The sequence below is a fragment of the Spea bombifrons genome, chromosome 1 (assembly GCF_027358695.1).
Source record: "Spea bombifrons isolate aSpeBom1 chromosome 1, aSpeBom1.2.pri, whole genome shotgun sequence".
Lineage (NCBI taxonomy): Eukaryota > Metazoa > Chordata > Amphibia > Anura > Pelobatidae > Spea > Spea bombifrons.
In genome coordinates, this window is record NC_071087.1 from 160,935,170 (window position 1) to 160,956,220 (window position 21,051).

Below are 21,051 nucleotides of genomic sequence, written 5' to 3' on the forward strand. Positions count from 1 at the left end.
ACTAAACAAAAATGAAAGCGGAGGGCCGACGGTGGGGAGGCTGGTGGAGAACGCTGGAGCTTTGACTATTATATCGAGTGCACGTTTGTTATTAATGCTAAAAATGAGTTCTTCAGTTTGGAGACATCATAATACGAGAGGGATTAGTTTAGGAAGGGGAAGCGATGGGTCAAAGCTCTGTACGTGCAAAAAAACGAGATTTAAACAAAAGGGACAAAATAACGATTTTGTATGATTTTATCGGTCTTCCTGGGCACCTAAACTCGGTGGCTTTAAAACGTATACCACTAAAAGGATTCGGAACGGAAAAGGTCCGGAATCAATTATTGGTCTTCAGCTAGCCATACCTTGTTCTTCAGGTACGACCAACGACCGTGCCAAGGACCTAATGCTCGCCTTTCTCTGAAAGGGGAACTCTCGCTATAGTTTGATATCGTTATGGTATTGCCCTGCGGTTGTAAGGAACATGTATGAAGTATAAGTCACAAAGAGTTACTGTATGATTTCTCTCTCTTTTTCCTACCTACTCTTCTAACCTACCCATGACTTGTAAAGCCGGACCTGGAAGCCTCGTACATATTAATGTCACAAATGGAGTGGAATGCCCCCGTTTTGGGGACAATATTCAGGCTTTCCGTACTGTGCGTCTGCCATCAGCTCAGATTAAAATTGACCCTTAGCGTCCAAGGCCTGGTTGCATTTATTAAATGTACAGCACTACGGAATATGATGGCGCTACATAAAACAATAATAATCACCACAAAGAAAAAAAAGGGGCACCCTGCAAGTTTACTTCTCTTCTGCTTCAAGTAACAAAAAGCCTACATACTGGGTACCGTACTGTCATAATAAAAAAGATGAATCAATAATTATTAATAAATGTGGTTTTAGTTTCTAAGCCCCCTCCTTGTTTTGGTCACGTGGTAAATTAAGTATTCCCGGGTAAAATCATGAACGGAACTCGATTTTACACGAACGACCTCTAGGAAGGATCTGGGCGTTCAACACAACTGGGAACGATGCTGCAGCTGGTTATAAAAGGGTTAAAATGACTTGAGAAGCCAATTAACAGGGTTAAGTGAATCAAAACAATGATAATTCGAGGGGAAAACAAGTTTTTTGTGAACCTTTTTGTGCATCTTTATTGATAATCACATTCTTCCCAATGTAGACTAAATATCATCTTATTAATGCAAACAGTTGGGGGGGGGGCATAAAAATGTACCTGAAGGGGACAAGATAAGCAAAAAAATTTTTTTTTTAAGAAAAGGCATTTCAAGCTGTTTCAGAAACCCCCCATTTAGAACCCCCAAGTCGATCCGTGTAAGCAGAGCTTCCCTCTTGGCGTGTGATTTATCGGCGAAGTCAACATTCTGCTCACACGCAGAAATCTAAGACACGCTCACTTATCTTCTAGCACCTTATTGGAACCCGGCATGAAATAAATCCACTCTACCGTGACAGTATCAAATGAGAAAACATGTTTACAGCGAGGAACCCATTCTAAACACTACTTGACAGCTCTTTAAAAGGGACATAAGCATACTTAAAAGGAGATCTAACACTTTATAAAAAAAAAGTTTTTACTTTCATAAATAAAGCTTGGTAATTATACACATAGATTTATATATATATATATATAATATATAATATATACACACACACATACATACATACACACACACACGGGATAATAATACATAAAAATAATAAAATAAAAATAACAGCACATATAATGTTTTATATAATGTTATTTATAAGGCCGGACATCCAAGGGTTATGGAAAATGGGCAGATGAGACGGGCCAAATGTCTCATCTGCCCATAGATGTTACGTTTCAATGGCTTCTACAAACCACATTAACTCATTACTTACCTTCTCATAGTAAACTATGCCATACTCCTTTTCATCAGATTTCACACAAGGAAACTCCACCATCAGGTACATGAAATTAGAACTGCGCTTCTCGCTCTAGAAAGGAAAAGTGGATCCGTTAATCGAGGCGTACAAGACGTGCGTCTAACGCGAACGCGGGTATTACCCCATGCGCGGATTGCCTCCTAACTCTAGATATTTCCATAAATGATTTATACTTTGCGCTTAGTCAACGTGGTAGATCGCTACTTCTCTTGGTAAAGCGACGCAGATCCTTATTTACTTCAGCCTCCAAATATTTCTATTCAGTATCTTCCATGGTAATAACTGCTTCTCCATCAGGGAGGGTAAAGGGATAAAGCCAAGTCTCAAACCGGGAGATCTCAGATGCAATAGCAGGTCACATTGTTAACAGTTAAAAAATCAACGGAAGGAAAAGATAATTAATGAGCACTAAATAATACTTACTAATAATATTGAATATATATATATATTGAGGGTTATTTATATAGGAGTTTTGTACAGTCATAGTTAGTAATAGTAATTACTAAATGAGAGAGAGGAGAAAAAGAAAGAGACGAGAGAAAAAGAGAGGAGAGAAGAGAGAAAGAAAAAGAGAGGAGAGAAGAGAAGAGAGAAAGAAAAAGAGAGGAGAGAAGAGAGAAAGAAAAAGAGAGGAGAGAAGAGAGAAAAAGAGAGGAGAGAAGAGAAGAGAGAAAGAAAAAGAGAGGAGAGAAGAGAGAAAGAAAAAGAGAGGAGAGAAGAGGAAGAAAAAGAGAGGAGAGAAGAGAAAGAAAAAGAGAGGAGAGAAGAGAAAGAAAAGGAGAGGAGAGAAGAGAAGAGAGAAAGAAAAAGAGAAGAGCTTCTCTCCTCTCTTTTTCTCTCTCTTCTCTTCTCTCTTTTTCTTTCTCTCTTCTCTTCTCTCCTCTCCTTTTCTTTCTCTCTTCTCTTCTAGAAGAGAGAAAGAAAAAGAGAGGAGAGAAGAAAGAAAGAAAAAGAGAGGAGAGAAGAGAGAAAGAAAAGGAGAGGAGAGAAGAGAGAAAGAAAAAGAGGAGAGAAGAGAGAAACAAAAAGAGAGGAGAGAAGAGAAAGAAAAAAGGAGAAAAAAAAACAGAGAGAAAAAAGAGAAGAGAGAACGGATTGTTGGATACTAACCTCGTTGATCATCTCGATCTCTCGAAACGTTAATCTATCCAGCCAATCCACTTTCACCATGTGCCCCTGACGATGAGCCTTGGTAAGCTGCAAGAACAATTAGACAAGAAACAAGCATTTATATTAATATCTGCAACAAAACAATGATGAAATCGTTTTTTGGAATTGAACACCGTTTCAGAACACCAAACCCAAAAAGCCATGCTCCCGAGCGCATTAGTAGTTTATTATTATTTTCCTGGACTAGAAATTACTTGGAAAAACAACAAAAAAAAAATGAAAAAAAAAAAAAAAAAAACTTTTCGTTTTTTTTTTCCCCAGGTGATTGCAGAGACAATGAAATTATTATAAACAACATTAGCATAAATTCATCCCTGAGGGAGGGGCAGTGAATCCATGATTCTCTCTTTTTAAAGAGACGGTAACTCCAAAACAATGAAATATTCATTTTCAATAACGTTTGATATTACAATGTGTAACCTTTCCTAGTAACAAAATCTAATATTAATAATACTTTACTGCCATTTAGGAAATGTTATGGACCCCCCCACCCCTCGACACAACAGCACAGGACATTTGCCTTCCTTTATGTCTCAGTGCTTCAGACATACTGAACATTTTTGTTCTGGTAACTAGGGGGAGGTGTTGCTAGGGGCAAGAGAAAAGGAAAGAAAAGGGGCAGATTCCACAGAGAAAAATCAAGAGATAACAAGACATCAGCTCCTCGGGGGTGTTTTATCACGTCATGCTGTCACTCAGCACTCAGGCCCCGCCCTGTGAACAGCAGGCTGTAAAGTGAGACTTGCTATTAGGATTGTGACAATGGAGCATTATGGTAAATAATCCATGAGGCAGCTAGAGAGAATAACCCTCTAACTATTCTTTTATACAGTCATACACATCCAAACAAAGCCAAAAACACAGGTGTACATACTTTTAGAGTATACTTTGTTGGCACGATGCTTTTAAGCAACGGACTAATCTCTAAAAATAAGTTTTAACCGCCTGGTTTTGCGCATGTAATAATAAAATGATTAAGAAGAAAGTCGGATTGTTATACATGTGCAAAATAAATCGGAATTTTGGAACCTAATAACAAAAAATAACATGTTATGGATGCCCGTGGCATCAAGGTATCTTCACTGGGTTTCAAATATTTTTTCTTTTCAATTTTCTTCTTTTTTTAATTAATAATTAATTTTTTTGTTGTGTTTTTTTTTTTTTTTTTCCCTCTCTCTCTGATATGCCCGGTATGGATCACACGCTGATCAGCAAAGCAGGGCTCCCCAGCTCTACATTGCTGATTGCGATGTCGGTAACCAACCAGTTGAGGGGAGCAATGAGAGATCACATGATTCTGGGTCTCTTCCTTCATTTCCGGCCGGCGTCAGTATCCACATTTACCAGAAGGGAATGCCTGATCACACAATAAGGCATTCACATCGTAGAGGTGTACTAGTGCTCATACCAAGCATTGTTACAACCGATCTGTCGGCAGTTCGCCAGTAATACCAGCTTCTGCTAGCACGGGAGAGTTCAGGCTGTTATTAGACAGGGAGATGTCCCCTCTGCAAAAAAAAAAATAAAAATAAAAAAATATCAGGACGTACAGGTACGTCATAAGGACCATCATGTCACTTTATCTGTGGATGTACCTGTGCACCAAGAAGTTAAGGTTTGAGTCTTTACAGCGGGAAAAAAAATGGTAGGCAAATTCCATGTTACTATGTGGATAACAGAATGTGCTGAAAAATCAGGTGGAGAAAAATCAACCCTTTAAGTGCCAGGTAATGAATAGATTGCACCACTGGCAAACGGTAGTTAAAAATAATGAAAAATGTGGTTCAACCTTTAGAACATGGCAGTAAATGCAGAAAAACACTGGAATTTTTTTTCATATTTTTTTTCTTCACACAAACAATGAAATACATGCACGCGTACATTTTAAGCTGCTTCATCCAGGCCAAAATTCCATAAAATGTTAAGGCCAAAACAGCAAACTCCACACACAGTTCTGAGCAAGAACAAACCCAACACACCAAATGCTACTGCATGCACAGGGACAAAGTCTCAGAGCTCATATCAAAGCAATGCTTCATTTTAGGTATAAAAAAAATAACTTTTTAGAGGTTATAAAAGCTCTTTTTTAATCAATATAAAAAAACAGCTCTTGTTTTTGTTTGTTTTTTATGTCCATATTTAATTTAAGTACATTGATGGAATTTTCCTTTTCACGCATAAAAAAAACCTATATTTTTAAAAACTGCCTCAAAACAAGCCATCTTGAACGAACCAAAAATCTTTGAGGTTTTGGGTTTCATACATTTATATATATATTTAACATTTTTAGCATAATCTCTATATTAAGAAAAGTAAAATCCTCATATGAAGTCAGTTAAATAAAAAAAAAAAATACAGGTTTCACAAGAAAACCTTTTTATTCAAGAAGTAAACTATTTATAAAGAGTCATTTAACTTTTTTTTTTGTAGTATAGATATGTTACATTTTTAAATTTGAAATAAACTAGTATTTACGAGTTACTTTTGCCGGGGTAATATCCGACACCTCTATATAGTTTAGTTGACCCATACAGATCTCCTACAGGATTCTGCTTTTGGAATTAAACAGCAATATAATTCCTTTAAAAAAAGTTTATTCTTTATTTTATTCTTATTATTGTTCTCCTCCAGCAGTTATACTTTGTGGCTCTTCAAACTTTTCTAGCTTAAATGTTAACATACAAGATGGCTGTTCCTTCCAGTTCATAAAACAGAACACACGGCGCTGGTTATTTTCCTTGAATCAGGAATGCCGACGCTAGCCCTGTACAATGTATAGCTAAATCAGGGCTACGGATTTCAAGACATCACCCAGTGACAGGTAGAGCCCACAGACATGCAGTAAGGGCTTTGGTTCGTTACTTACTTCTTCTAGCCGTTCCTTGTCGGGCTCCTGTATTAAAAAGGAGTTAATTAACCAATGATCGTTTCGGTTAGTAAGCCTCGCAAGAATAATTAAAAAAAAAAAAAAAAAAAAAAATGGCTCAAAGGAAAAAATAAATCTTATTTACTCAGTCCATGTTGAGCCAGACCACAATATTACAAATGATTTCAGGGTCGCACAACTAATACCCCGTATGAGAAAAAAAGTACATCCTTCTTAACAGAATTAAATTATGTGAAAAAAAAAGACCAGGGAGACCAGCAGCAGTAAAAATGAGCCCCCACAAGCCCTTTGATCACTCCTACAGAGCGATCAAAGAGACTCCTCCCTGCAATCTCCGGTCTACAGGAGATTGTGTCCCAGCTGCCAGAGGCAGCTTCAGGGACAGGGAGAAAGGGTTCCCCACCCCCTCCCTTGCTTCCTGATTGCTCAATTAAGAGCAATCGTGGAGTGTTTACCCCTTCAAAGGCACGATTGTGTATGTCCCCATCGCAGCATTGCAGGGGTTAATATTAGTCCCCCACAAGCTTGTGGGGACTAAATATCAGTCAATGCTGTGCTTCAATGGAGCATCACTGAAAGAGTTAAAAAAAATTAAAAAATAAATAATTCAAAAAAATCAGCACTGACCTGAAAGTCCAGGGTGCTTCCAGGTCAAATGCTGTGAGTTGAATAACTGCTGCAGAACCAAATCAAAGTAGGCTGATGACGATCAGATCACTCCTAGCCAATAGGAGTGATCTGATCATTTTGGCAGCCCCTGGATGACCCTGCCCTACAAAGAGAGAGAGGGGTGATCTAGGTGTGGAATCAGCTGCATGGGACGGGCCAGTATGCCCCTAACTAGATTCCCTGAGCCGTCTAGTTTTGGGAAATATTTAGTTTTAGTTTCTAGATCCCAGGTCCGGCCCCGGCTTAATCGTTTTCCCAAACCGTTATTAAAGAAGCCGTATTTATGCATTTATGAGAGATGGTAACGTCGTATATTGGATGGAAGCAGAGCGCTTCCTCCTACCTACAAGGCCCTGCCTTTGGTAACAATAGATCTTTTTTAATCAGAAGCCTCATACAGAGGTCGTTTGTAATGAGATGGCGAGCCGGCAGCTAACGCATGGAAGCTAGGCCTGGCTTTATGGGTATTATAACCCAGAGACACAAACGGCAGACATACTTATAGCATCAAGCCGTCTCCATCCGTCTCCTCCTCCAATAAACCCAAATAAAACCCAAAATAAAAAAAAATTTACAAACAAAAATATGCTAATTGCAATATAATGTGAGATACTAGGTGTTGTATTTATTAAAAAAAAAAAAGACCATTCAAAGATCTAGCGTTCTGAAAGCAAGTTAGCTACAGCCATGAAAACAAAAAAAAGAATTCCAGTGCTTTTGAAATTGATTTTAAAGGATCATTGGGAATAAATCGGCAGTGGTGGGGTTCAATAAGCGGGGTCCGATGTGACAGCATTATTAAAATGTGACCTATGATTCATTTGTCTATTGGCTTTCTGTTTATGTCGTTATGTCACATGGCAGCAACTCAATGCATTTAGACAAACCGAGCATCAGAATGGGGAAGAAAGGGGATTTAAGCGACTTTGAACGTGGCACAGTGGCTGTTGGTGCCAGACGAGCTGGTCTGAGAGTTTCAGAAGCCATCATCTGGTTTCTTGGACGTGACGATGAGTTCACTGAACTCCAACGGCCTCCGCAGCCACCGGATCTCAATCCAACAAAGCTCCTTTGGGATGGGGTGGACGGGAGATTCGTATCATGGATGTGCAGCCGACAGATCTGCGGCGACTGCGTGATGTCATCACGTCCATACGGACCAAAATCTCTGAGGAAGGTTTCCAGCACCTTGTAGAAAGTCTGCCACGAAGAATGAAGGAAAAAGGGGCACCGGCCGGCTCTTCGCGTTCATCTTGTTGTTCGTCTTCGTGTGGAAAACAAATCTTTGTATTCCACGAATATTCGCCCGTTCCTGTTTTCGGTTCGGGTGAATATTTGTGTACATTCTTCGTGTTTGTTTTTTTAGAAGGGGTTAATGCGGTACGCAGCAGCTTTGGCGTCAGGATTTTAAAGGTCCGTACAGGCAACTATTGGTCGCCGGCAGGGGCCTCCTCTGTCTTCAGCCAATGAAGTGCAGCTGAGCCCCCTGCTTGTGACCAATAGAGTTGCTCGTACGGACCTTTGACTTCTGGCGCCGGAACTTGGCCTGGGGAGTCCATTGGTCTCCCCGCTCCAGGAGTTAAAGGTCCGTACGAACGACCAATAGAGTCGCTCGCACAGACCGTTAACTCCTCACGCGATCCTATGGATTTCCGCTCCCGTTAACCCCTGCGATGCTGCGTAGATAAGGTAGGCTAGATGGGGAAGGGACCAGGGAGATTAGTAAACAAAGACAAACCGGAAGATTCTTCATGTTGAGTGTCTTCGTATACATTTTGCCGCCACCATGTTCGGTATTCACGTTGAACGACGAAAACGCACCCTTCGCGTTCGTTTTCATGTTCGCCCGAAAACAAATTCATAAGTCTAGTATATATGTGCTGTTTTGCTGTAAATGTCCTCACATTGGTATATTTAATATACTAAACTGCTGAATACATCAATTGGAAAACAGATGGATTCAGTTAAATAGTTCTTTTAGAAATATCCTGCTTGCGCATCAGATGTATTCCGAGTTAACGTTACATCATAGTTTATTGAAAAAACAACATCCTTTTCATTCCTTATACGCCAACTGACCGCCGCTCCAGCCACGGAAATTGGATGTAAATACGTGGCTGAGTTATAGACCTGCTGTCCAGGAAAGCAGCCGGCCGACAGCCGCAGATAATTAGATTTCCTTCATAAAACATTTAATTATATTCCATGATGCAATAGAAAAAAAATCTCTAAAGTCTAAAGGGTATCATCTCTCGGAAGTGTAGCGGGTCTGCGGGTACAATTAAGTATTTGTTAGTATATTCAGAAATGCAGGACGCTCCCTTTGAAGGGGGGGCTGTTAGTTTCATAAATAATCAAGAAATGACATTATTTGGAACTGGAGATCTTATCTGGGATTGTCTCAAAACACTCTTACCTCCGTCCTACTCTGTGCGCTATCTGGTCACTCATCTCACAGAGACACCGTCTTCAACTCTCGTTCACTTTAACAACCCTACAGCCTCCATCTTGCATCGGCTTCCCGTGTCCCCTCTTCATCCCTCCACTCTCCACCAGCATCGTCTGCCGGACACCCAAACACTATCACTATCACTATCATCACCATCACCATCTTCATCATCATCACCACCACCATCACCAAGCAGAGTCCTTCAGTTCCACCTCCCAACACTTCCAAGTATCCACAGCCTTCCTTTTCTTCCTTTCTGGGCTTCCACCTCTACTTCAAAGATCTCCATGTCTGAAGACATTGTTGGATCTACCTTAAGCCGTTATGCTCTACAAATCATCATATTTCCCCGGGACTTTTGTTGTCATCAAAGCGCTCAAAGTATCAAGGTATCAGGTACAGGCCCGTAAAGAACATTAAAAAGTTCGATTTTATTTTAAATCATTCCACATCTATTCAAATCTTTTTTTTTTTGTTTTTGTTTTTTTGTACCTTGGCCAGTCGGCTCATCTGGTCTTCGGAGAAGGTGCTGCTTGTCCGGCCCGGAGTCTTTGTTGGCTCTGACCCATCTGCTTCAACGTTGGGCCACACTTTAAGATCATGCATTCCCTGGCGAAACATCCTGAAAACACAACATACATCAGGGCTTGACAAATTTGTTGTGAATCTAGGCACCAGGTAAAAAAGTTAGGAGCCAGGATTTTTTTTAAAATCAACAGTTGGTCAAGAGTGATCTGATCATCATCAGCCCACTTACTAAACTCACAGCGTTTGACCTGAAAGCACCCTGGACTTTCAGGTCAGTGATGTTTTTTTTTTACACTTTCGATGCTGATGTTCCATTGGAGCACAGCATTGACTGATATTTAGTCCCCACAAGCTTGTGGGGGACAAATGTTAACCCCTGCAACGCCATGATTTGTGTCATACACAATTGTGGCATTGAAGGGGTTAACGCTGCACTTTCGCTCTCATGGAGCGATCAGGCAGCAGGGGGGTGTTGTGTCAGGTCCCCACACTCATGGCGAGACCAAAGAAGCCTCTCCCCTGTCCCTGAAGCTGCCTCTGGCAGCTGGGATGAAATTGCTGGTCTATAGACCAGCCATTGCAGGGGGGAGTCTCTGATGACTGCTGTAGGCTTCCATGCCTACAGGAATCATCAAAGGGCTTGTGGGGGCTCGTTTTTGCTGTTGCTGGTCTGGAAAATGTATTTGTTTTTTAACATGGTTTAAAAGGTCTTATTACGTGCGTTTGCTTCCGCTACGGTACTGATTAAAAGCAGAAACACCGAGCGTCGTCATATTGTACATCTCTCATCCACAAATCAGAGCCTAACAGAGGAAAAGCCAGGAAGCCGCCCATCCCCGGCAGACAGATCGGGCCAAATGAGATTAATAACGTAAAAGATGATGTCAGTGTTTTGTAGTTTTGTTGTTGTTTTCACGGAAGCAGGATGAAGCCAGAATGTTCCTAGAGAACGCGGTCTCTGTGTTGTCCCATAAAGGTATCGCCTACAGAAACACAGAATCTGCAGGCAGATCAGACTTTTAGTCGTCTAAAATTTCAAAATATGCCAGTTTTAAGAGAAAGAGCCCTGTAACAGAGGGCAGTGTGTGGCGTGAGTGCGCCCGCTAGTGGCCACAATCATAGTTTCAGCAACAAATAAGACAAGGACATTTCTGGCTGTAATATAATTTGAAAAGGGTTTTCTAACCATCAATTAGCCTTTTAAACTTAAACTTGGATCAGCGAACACAACGTGCCATTGGAACCCAGGAGTGATGGGAGTGATAAAGGGCCAATGGAACACAGGAGTGATGGGAGTGATAAAGGGCCAATGGAACACAGGAGTGATGGGAGTGATAAAGGGCCAATGGAACACAGGAGTGATGGGAGTGATAAAGGGCCAATTGAACACAGGATTGATGGGAGTGATAAAGGGCCACTGGAACACAGGAGTGATGGGAGTGATAAAGGGACATTGGAACCCAGGAGTGATGGGAGTGATAAAGGGCCATTGGAACACAGGAGTGATGGGAGTGATAAAGGAGTGATGGGAGTGATAAAGGAGTGATGGGAGTGATAAAGGGCCAATGGAACACAGGAGTGATGGGAGTGATAAAGGGCCAATGGAACACAGGAGTGATGGGAGTGATAAAGGGCCACTGGAACACAGGAGTGATGGGAGTGATAAAAGGCCATTGGAACACAGGAGTGACGGGAGTGATAAAGGGCCATTGAAACACAGGAGTGATGGGAGTGATAAAGGGCCATTGGAACACAAGCTGACTATAATTAAAGATACCATTAAAAATCAGCCGTTTCCAGCTACAATAGTCAAAAGGAACTTTGTAAGTGACCCCAAACCTTTAAAGGGTTTCTTTACATTATTTTTTTATTATTTTTCCTGGGTTATACAATCATGTTAAACATCCAGGTAGCATATTCCAAGAAGCAGCCGTCTTTTCTACATTTTGCCAACTTCACTATCATTTTAACGATATCAACATCAATTGAACATTGATTACTTTACTGAGAGGGCGGTAGATAATTGGAACAGCCTCCCAGCAGAAGTGGTAGGGGCTAATACAGTAATAGAATTTAAACATGCATGGGATAGGCAAACGGCTCCTGAATCTAAAACGAGAATAAAGACTTATTAAGGTTTGAGTCTTTACAGCAGGAGAAACGGGAGACTAGAAGGGGGCCGGATGGGGCGGATTTGAAATAAAAACATACATTTCTTAGTTTAACGTGCTTGCTTATTATAGACGGCGTGTCCCTTGCTTAGTTATTTATTGACAAAGAACATTACCTCCCCTTGAACTATATCCATCTATATGTCACAAGTCCGCAGATTACAAAGGATTTTTATAGATAAAATGGTGATAATAATAATAATAATAATAATAATAATAATAACGGTTCAAAGCTTCTGCTTCATTGAGACAACCATTAACCCAATTCTCTTGTTAAAGGGATCTGCCTTTTTTATCTTCTCATTTTTAAAAACATATAAAAAAAACGCACAAAGAAGCTTTTAGATTTTTGCTGAATGAGGCAAACTTTGAAAATTATCTTGGAGCAACGCATTAAAGGGAGCGTAGTGGTTTCTCTCTCTCTCGCTTTATTATTGATTACGAAGGGCCGACACTAGCAGAGTTTCTCCCGTGGGAAGGGCTGAGCTGCCCCGGGTAATGTATAATTCAATGGGTGAGGAGACCTTGAAGGATCTCACTGATTTAACTATACATTATACAGGGCAGTCCCTTCCTGTATAAACAGAGTGTCTTGGCAGATAAGACCCTTTCAGCCCATCTAGACTGCGATTTTACCAATGACTTAACCCCCGATCAGTCCTTAGTCTCGTTTTCTTTAGTCAGAGGTGGTACATTTAACCTCAAGACTCCAGGGCCAGTCCCGCTTTTGGGCACCGTTAGTTAACCCTTTCATCGCGCGATTACGTTCAAAACGGACTTACCCGTATTTTCCAAATAAAGACACCGTAGTCCCACCGACCGGAACGGCCTTCCCCGGCCCGTACACGTCCCATATTGTTAACGCTACTTGGGCCCCTCTTGGTAAATCGGCATATTTCACAGGCAGCTTCAGCCATTCGTTCCAACTGCAAGTGATACAAAGGAAAAACGTTAGCTAAACGTGTCATTTGTGGCATAAATATTTCAGTGGATTACATCACAGCCTGCGTGGCATCAGACCCCATTAATGCCGCGCTCCGATTGCCAAGAGCTTCTCAAAGAGGATCATGGGTAGGTGAGAATGTACGTAAAACATACAAATAAATTCTAGAGTTACTATAAAAACAATCTTCTGCAACAAATATTATACATACATCGTCCTTCCAGCCATATGGCAATAAAAAAAGTATACATCTAACCTCTATAACTACACGTTGTTCTATGCTTTATGAATTATTGAATCTTAACTTTTTAAAGGTATTCCACAAATTTAATCTCCTGCTCTTTTGGGGGCTTTTAGGGTTGTAGAGCCCTGTGATACACTCATACTGTCAAAGGCTCCTTGTCATTTGTGGTCAATAAAAGGTTAAAAACATCCTGTGCATTCTCATTATCAACAATAAAACAAACCTCCATGAGAAAACGTTCCCAAGAAGCGGGGGTCGCACAGACCCCCCAGGGGTGACCCCCTACGACAATGATTGTTACGCCCCTGTTTAGTCTGCCCTGCAAACTCGCGTTGGTTTCATCCGGTCAGGACGGAGGGAGCGCACTTACTTCCACCTGGTGCTGAACGCTTTATAAGACGTCCTCACGGGCAGCGCCAGCGGCTTTCCTTCGGCAAACACCTGGCAGGTAACGTACAGGTCCGAGCAGGCCTCCTGGTACAGCCCCGAGAACTTCAGCATCGGATCTTCCAGCACCGCCTTGTAGCTCTTCTGTTCTCGTTTTCCCTCTAAGCTTCCTCTGCAAACATAAAAGCAGACAGAGCGCTTGCATTTAGTAGAGTTCACAACATGCGAGAGCCTGCTGTGTTATAAGCAGACTGAAATCGAGCCAACGCATGGTTAATTCACGTGCCTTTTACTACATCCCAGATGCCTCCCGATTGGCCGACAGCTTCCATTAAACTTTGGGGAAAAGACTAAGACTGAATGAAGTTTCGTTATATATAACGTCACCATGTACGTTACCAACATCTATTCTCTGTAGGTCAATTCAGACAAGACCTGAACTTATTTTACCTATGATGTCATCGCATTGACCAATCCGCTGTTGATAAACGATGATGCATACTCATAGTTTAATTGGCCAGAGCCTTCAAGGTCTCGTTGAATTACACATAATACAAGGCAAGCTCATTGGAGAAACTTGCTAAGGTTGGCCCTTTATAACCCTTCTCTCCCGTAAGCCAGACGTATTAATATCCCCCAGACCAGAGCTCGAGAAATTCCGGGCGCCAGGTCACCATGGCAACTAGAAATCACTACCTGGCACCTGGGAGTATGAGTGTATGTCAGCATATAATGTTAGAGAGTGTGTGCGAGTGTATGTCAGCATACAATGTGAGTGTGTGAGTGTATGTCAGCATTCAGTGTGAGTGTATGTCAGCATACAGTGTTAGAGAGTGTGTGAGTGTATGCCAGCATTCAGTGTTAGAGTGTGTGTGTGTGAGAGTGTGAGTGTATGGCGTTAGCATGTATATGCATTAGTGTCTTTAACCGTACGGTGTTAGAGTGCGCATGTATGTTTGGTACAATTAATATTCATCAATTAATTAGTAACTTGATTCACCAGATATTTTAATGGATTCATGTGTTTTTTAACCAATTTATTTATACATTATACATATATTTTGTGACATCTTTAGAACAATAAAGATTTTTTTTAATGATATACATGCTATACATTTATATATTAAAGGGACATACGATGGTGAAGCATCAGCTTTAAAGAGAGACGGGAGATACGACCGAAACTTTTTAATATACGAAAATAAAAACATGATTGGGAGTAATAATAATAAAAAAAAAAATTAAAAAAAAAAAAAATGTAAAAATGGCTCCTAGATCCAAACCTAGATTTTCCTGATCATTTTTATCCTCCTTACCATGTTGGTAGCCCTCCTCTGAACGCTCTCCAGCGTGTCGGTCTATTAAACATATAATGATCACTGACATTGCATTAGGATGAATAAAAGTCATGTGACATGTAATTTGGCCCCGCGGGGTATTTCCCCCCACTTGTCAGCAAAGAGAAGACAGAGGAGACTATTCACTAAGCGAGGATGAGAATTTGTTAAAGGGACAGTTCAGCCATCATATGAACGTTAACGCATATGACAGCTACACGGTCCCTTTACATTTATAACCCCTGCGAACACGTCTCCTGACACGCGATATACTTAACCCCGTCAGCTCGGGAAACGCTGCAGGCTGGGGGTCCATTCAGACCCCGCCGCGCACGCATTAGAAGCTGTTCCCATTGATTTCAATGCTGCCTCAAGCAGCCAGTCAGACCCCGGGGCAGGGATAAGTAATAATATTTATATTATTTCATGAAGTGCTCTCTTTAATATGTATTAGTCCTTAGAGGGACTCTCAGCAGCAGGAAACTGTCTCTTTAATGTGCTGAGTGCCCACTTCCTGGGCTACAGAATTCACCCCCCCGGCTACCAAAAATCATCAGCAGAGATCTTTTTTTTATCTTCCACCTAAATCAGGCTGATCAGGTGTTATTATGATATTTGGGCTTTTAGTGCTGTGATGCCCTCATACCCAGCAAACATTCTGAGCTTCTGGAAAAGAGGGACTGGCTGAACAGAGCAGGGAGGCTTAGCGGGTAAGGGTTGGAGATTTAGAGCGTCCCCCGACTCACATCTTCAGCTGCACGCTGATGTCCAGGTCACAGCTGTACACATAGAAAAACCGGTCCGCCTCCCCCATGTCGGCGTCCGAGACGAGGCGGCAGGGAGCTGTCAGTGAGCACAGGATGCTGAGCCCCAACTTCCGGCATCTGTCGGTATAACAACAACGCAGGGTCAGAGCGCGACCCGGAAGAACTCTCCCGATTGGCTCTCGCTGAGAATGTAGCCATAGCGACAACAAGCGCGAAGCAACGACTCGCCACCTATTGAGCTAACCCCGCCCACATGGGCTTGGGTCTTCGATGTAGCTTTATCATGAGGGCCAGACACTAGAGACATAAAACGCGTCACCGGTGAAAGTATTTTTAGGCGCCGCTTTCCTAGATACCAAGGAGAAGAAACGCTCTTGGAAAATTAGTTCGCATAAGTGATTGGTGTACGGAAACAGGCATTATTAATATGGAGCCTTGGGTGTGTGTTTCAGAACAGGGTGATGAGCGACGCCATATTGTGACTGGCAAACACCATCAAAAGAACGTTCGCGGTGGTCCTGTTTTGGTTGGAAAGATTCCCGCCTCCATGAATCGTATATATACTACACAGTCGGTTATGTGGCCTATTTATAATTATTTGTGATGAGTAATGCATTTGAAAAAAAAAATGCAAAGGATGCTCGTTTCGATCTTTAAGCACTTTATGGCAAGTGGACCACGAATGATATGCATGATACCTGGGAACTCTCTGGCTTGGACCCGGAGACTCTGAGAAGCACCGCTTCTCCAGGTCGACCCTTGAATATTTTGGGTTACGGAAGTGGGGTCCTGACGTGCCCCCCTTAAATGGTTAAATGTGGTGTGACGGTGGGACCGCCTTAACGGCGTCAGCCGGTGGTCCTGGCCGCGTCCCGCAAGGGTAGCCGGAGCCCAAAACTTCCCAAAAGCACGCAAAATAAAGTAGGAGTCCAAGGTTCATTTTTATTAAATTCCTTGACTGTACAAACTTTAAACATAAATCATTTTCTTGATAATTATAATTTAAACTAGTAAAGTTTGTCCGTATTTGAATGCTGAGCGTTCATTGATTTCATTTTAAACACGTGTTTTATTATGTAAAAGAGAAATAATTCTAGAATTCCCAGTTCACAATAAATGTGATAATCCACCCCGTTGTCATTGACGTTCTGAGTATGCGTGTCCTGAAATAGTAACGACATCGCACGCCATTTCCCAAAGTATTGCAATATTTTCTTCCTGGTTGCAGAAAATATGGAGAAACATGAAAAATGGGCAAATAACGGCATCGCGCTTTAGCCATGGCCATTATCGCCGTTGATGTCAGGGTGTGCAGTTAAAGGGAAATTTTACAGGCTCACTAAAGAAGAATGAATATTAAATCATAAAAAGTGCATGGGTAGAAGCTGCAGCTGCTCTCCTGCTCTGTGGTCCGACGGGAAGCAGCCAATCAGTGGTAGGGAAGCACTTTCTTTGAAATCAATGGGTGTATTTCCGCTCATGCGCACAGGGTCTCATAAGACCACCGCCTGCCGAGTTCACAGAGACAGCACTGGAGGTGAAGGGCGGTAAGTATACTGGGGGGGGGGGTTACTGTTTATTTGAGTAGCAGTTAGGGTGCTCTTTATTTGCGGTATCAGAATCTGTTAACCCTTATATCAGGTGTGTGTAATTAACCTACACTGCAAGGCTGCACAGCATTGCCTCTGGAGGCATTCGGTGAGAGAGGGGGCAGTTAGCCACGAGCCCTGAGAAGGTGGATCAGGTGACTTTGTGGAATCGGTTGTCATTGATGTTCTTTCTAACTGGGACCGGACTAGCTGACCGGTTGATACAATTACTGGTTAGTGAGTCTCCCTGGCCGTTCTGCTGCAAGTGGTGTGAGACGTGGGATTTAAATTTGCTTGGAATCATGTATCGCCATGATGTTTTAAAGGCCCTCCTGCACACACACTACTACCAGTTGGCCGATTGATAGTTAATTGCACATCGGAGTTTAGTTGAGTGCCCAGCAAAAAGGCAAGACTGGCCTGATGGAGGTTGCCCAGCATCCTTCAAAAAGTGCCATAGATAAGTAGAACAGTGGTTCAAGGTCAAGCAATGTGAACCAGTATCTGCAAAAGATGATGTCACATGATGGCATGGAACTTTACCTCATAGCTTTTGGGAGGACTGCAACCAATGAGCAGTTGCCTCAAGTTCAATGGGCTGGCATAATTGAACCCTTCCTGCTTGGTAATGCTCAAAAGGCCTATTTTGAACTAGAAGAAGAGGCTCTGGCAAAGACTGGTATGGTGCCAGCAATCCATGCTTGAAGGTTCTATAAATGGAAATAAAAGTAACAAAAGGTCACAAAAGGTGGTTAAACCTGCACAGGTAATGGCGACCCTAGTCTTGGATCGATTATCCTAAGGGTTACACCAATGGTGGCGCTTGTTGAACATTATAAAGGAAGAATTGATGTCTTCAGCACTTTTTGAGACAAAGCTCACAGGTCTGGGATATGTTCCACAAGACTATGATCATAACTGGAGGACCTAAATTTTCACAGGATAGACAATGGCACTATAATCCCCCAATCTGATCTTTTACCTTTATCACTGATGGTGCTCCTCTGCATTGGACACAGTAGTCACCGTGGCTGCCATTCTAACTACACTAAGAAGAGAAGAATCTTGCCATTTAAATTCAACGTCTATGCATTTATTTTTTGTTTCCATGGCAATGTTATAAGCGAAAGATATGAATGAATATTTGATTACGGGAGTAGCATTCAAACCCATATGGTGCATGGTGTTGGACATCAGGACACAGACGTCGATGTCGAGGCATTCAGCAACACCGAGATCGGCTTTAGAGGCCATGTCTGGCCCCTCCCGGGGCGTCAATATCCGCCATACACTGTATGGTGGCGGACGTCCGTTTTAAAAGTTTAGGAGGCGATCAACGATATATGGTTTGGTGGGGTAAATTGCATTGGCCGGCATTAAAGATACCCAAAATAGCACATGGCGGAAGAATGACCAGATTTGGGAAAAAAATTTGTTTTGAAATAGCAAAACGCTACTTGTACTTATTGCCCAATAACTTGCAAAAAAACATTGGGTATTTCTAAACTCAGGACAAATAGTAGAATCTATTTAGTGGATTTAAAAAAAAAAATTTCAACATATTTTATTTTTTATAATAAATTTAGATATGATCTAAACAATGGTGTCTGAAGAATGCCCTTCTTGTCCGTAAAACACTATATATATAACTTGTGTGTGTTCACTAAATGGGACAGAAGACAATTACAGCTAAACACGAGCAGCGCAAAAGTCTTAAAACAGCTTCCGTCCCAAAGGGCACAAAAAGTAAAAAACAGCTTGGTCCTTAAGGGGTTAAGCAAGTTAATCTACTGTGTCTATAGTAAAACACAGTGTTTGCTTAGCATTTTAAATGTTTCCTTCTCTGTAGTCTAAATAAAGCAATCTATAACTTTTCAAGATGGCTGTAACATTTTTTAATATTTTGTATTACAATAATTGGATTAAAAATTAGTTTTCCAAATTATTGTATTGTGTTTTTCTGTTCTAGTTTTTGGATATTGTATTCTACACAATTGCGTATCAGCCGTTTTGTTTGAGTTCTCGCTCTGTTATCTGATCCCCGATCTACTAACTGCCCCGACACCTTATCCTACTGCCTGTGGGAAAAAAAAGGTTCAGTCTTAATCACCCAGTTGGGCTCACTGACTAATGAAAGTCTATGGAGGAGCTGATTTCATTAGCATTGCCATAAAGACAGCTCAGTGTGGTCAATATATCACATGACCGTCAACAATGGTGGCCTCCAGGTCTGCAGATAAAGGGAGTTTTTTGGGACAAAATGAGATAAGACCAGGTTTTCGTCCATGCCGGCCTCCATTACTGGATACAGCCCTGGGCTTAAGAGCAGGGGAGCAGCTTTTGGTCATTGTCTAACTGGGGCTAACTCAAAACCACATCCCTTTCCTTCCACTGGCTCCATGGGGGTCGGTTCTGGGAAGTTCCCAGGTATGAGTAGTACCCAACACCTGGATCACTGGCAACTGCATGTCCTATGTGCTAAATGTCCGCTAACCAACTTCATTTTGACCCCACATACTGAGTTGCCATGAAAAACAGCACAGTCCGTCTGTAAAATTTGCTTCTACTCGACCAAGTCAACTGGATACCTAAGGATGAGGAAAGTTGACCCTGGAATTATCAACTCCTCAAAAAAATTAATGATGGACATGGCCATCTTGACCGGCCAGCTTCTTTGTCAACATGACCACTGTGGATTCCATCTCCATGGTGTTCAACACTGACTGTTGAGTTCGGCTAAATGCAGCTTGATTGGACACTTGAAATTTCAAACTCAACCTCTGTATTTTAATTTATAGCACTGCTTTTTGATCATAAAGTATTAAAATATTTCTTAAAAGCCTCAATAACTTTAACCGGTTTGGTTACATGGCTGTTAATGTTTTCAATGAATTTTTCAAAATATTTTTTATTCCAATTGAATTTTTTTTCAGCGTAAAATATTTTTTAATTTGTCAAATTTCCCTTTTTACGTTGTCATATCTGAATTCTCAGACCAAGTTGGAACTCGAGTAGTAAAAAAAAAAAATATTTTGCACACTAGGGAGGCATACATATTTGAAAATAGATTATTTTTTATTGCCTAAGGAAATCTGGAGATCCCGGCAGTTTTTCTACATCTCATGCCAAATTCATACATTCACTTTCTTGTCTTCCCCAAGGTCCCATCAATCTTCTACATGTAAAGATGTACCCATCGTAAGGAGTTCTTACCGCATAGCTAATAGTAATCCCAGGCTATTCCGAACTAAAATACTGCAGAGAAGGGATTTTAGCTGACTCGGGGCCATCTTATTTTGTTTCCTAAAAAGTTTTCACTCCTACCAAGTTTAAAGCTTTCATGTGATCATCTGTATGCATCTCACACAATGTTTTGGATCTTGTGTATCTTTTAAAATGTGAAAAATCTCCATGTATGTTTTTTAGAACTTTTCTTCATCTTAAGACATCGTATATTCCCCCGAGGAGCTTGCGAGAAGAAAAAAAAAACAAAAAACGGTGAATTGGAAACGACTGAGTTCATTTGCTTCCAATCGCTTCTGTAAAACTAAAGCGGAAAAAAAAACCGGGGTGGAATTAGTTGTATAAAGTTTCTCGGAGGCAATGGAGGGGCACATGGATAAGGATCGTTAGAAACGCCATTAGACGCTCGCTTGTAAACCGTAAATGTGTCTTAAAAGTCTATAACGTGAGAACTGATATATAAGGTTAGGATAAAGGGTTTTAGATGCGGTGTTAAGGAGTTTCGCCGCAGGCACACACAAAAAAAAAAAAAAAAGTACTAAACACTAATTTTATCAGGTCATATATAACTCCGATGCGTTATCTGACTTCCTGCTGAACGTAGAGCGTTAAGAAAGCAGTCAGATTTTAAAAAGCAGACATGTGGACGCATAGTTTATTTAGAAGAAGACTAAAAAAGAAATAAAATAATGTCCTACTTTTAGAGGAGAAATAAAATAGGCTTCCTGTTTCAGACTAATATATTAT

The 21,051-nt window shown here is 41.3% G+C and overlaps 1 protein-coding gene across 1 annotated transcript in view; it reads right to left on the reverse strand.

The window, feature by feature from the left end:
• The window catches only part of PIK3C3 (phosphatidylinositol 3-kinase catalytic subunit type 3), a 69,632-nt gene extending 54,047 nt beyond the window's left edge, over positions 1-15,585 (reverse strand). Inside the window, exons 1-6 of the mRNA XM_053448270.1 lie at positions 15,452-15,585; positions 13,352-13,540; positions 12,577-12,720; positions 9,588-9,717; positions 3,031-3,117; positions 1,876-1,971 (exon numbers count right to left, since the gene is read on the reverse strand). Coding sequence (XP_053304245.1) covers positions 1,876-1,971; positions 3,031-3,117; positions 9,588-9,717; positions 12,577-12,720; positions 13,352-13,540; positions 15,452-15,519 — 714 coding nt within the window. The 5' untranslated portion in view covers positions 15,520-15,585. The remainder of the gene's footprint in view (positions 1-1,875; positions 1,972-3,030; positions 3,118-9,587; positions 9,718-12,576; positions 12,721-13,351; positions 13,541-15,451) is intronic.
• Between the last annotated feature and the right edge of the window lie 5,466 nt (positions 15,586-21,051).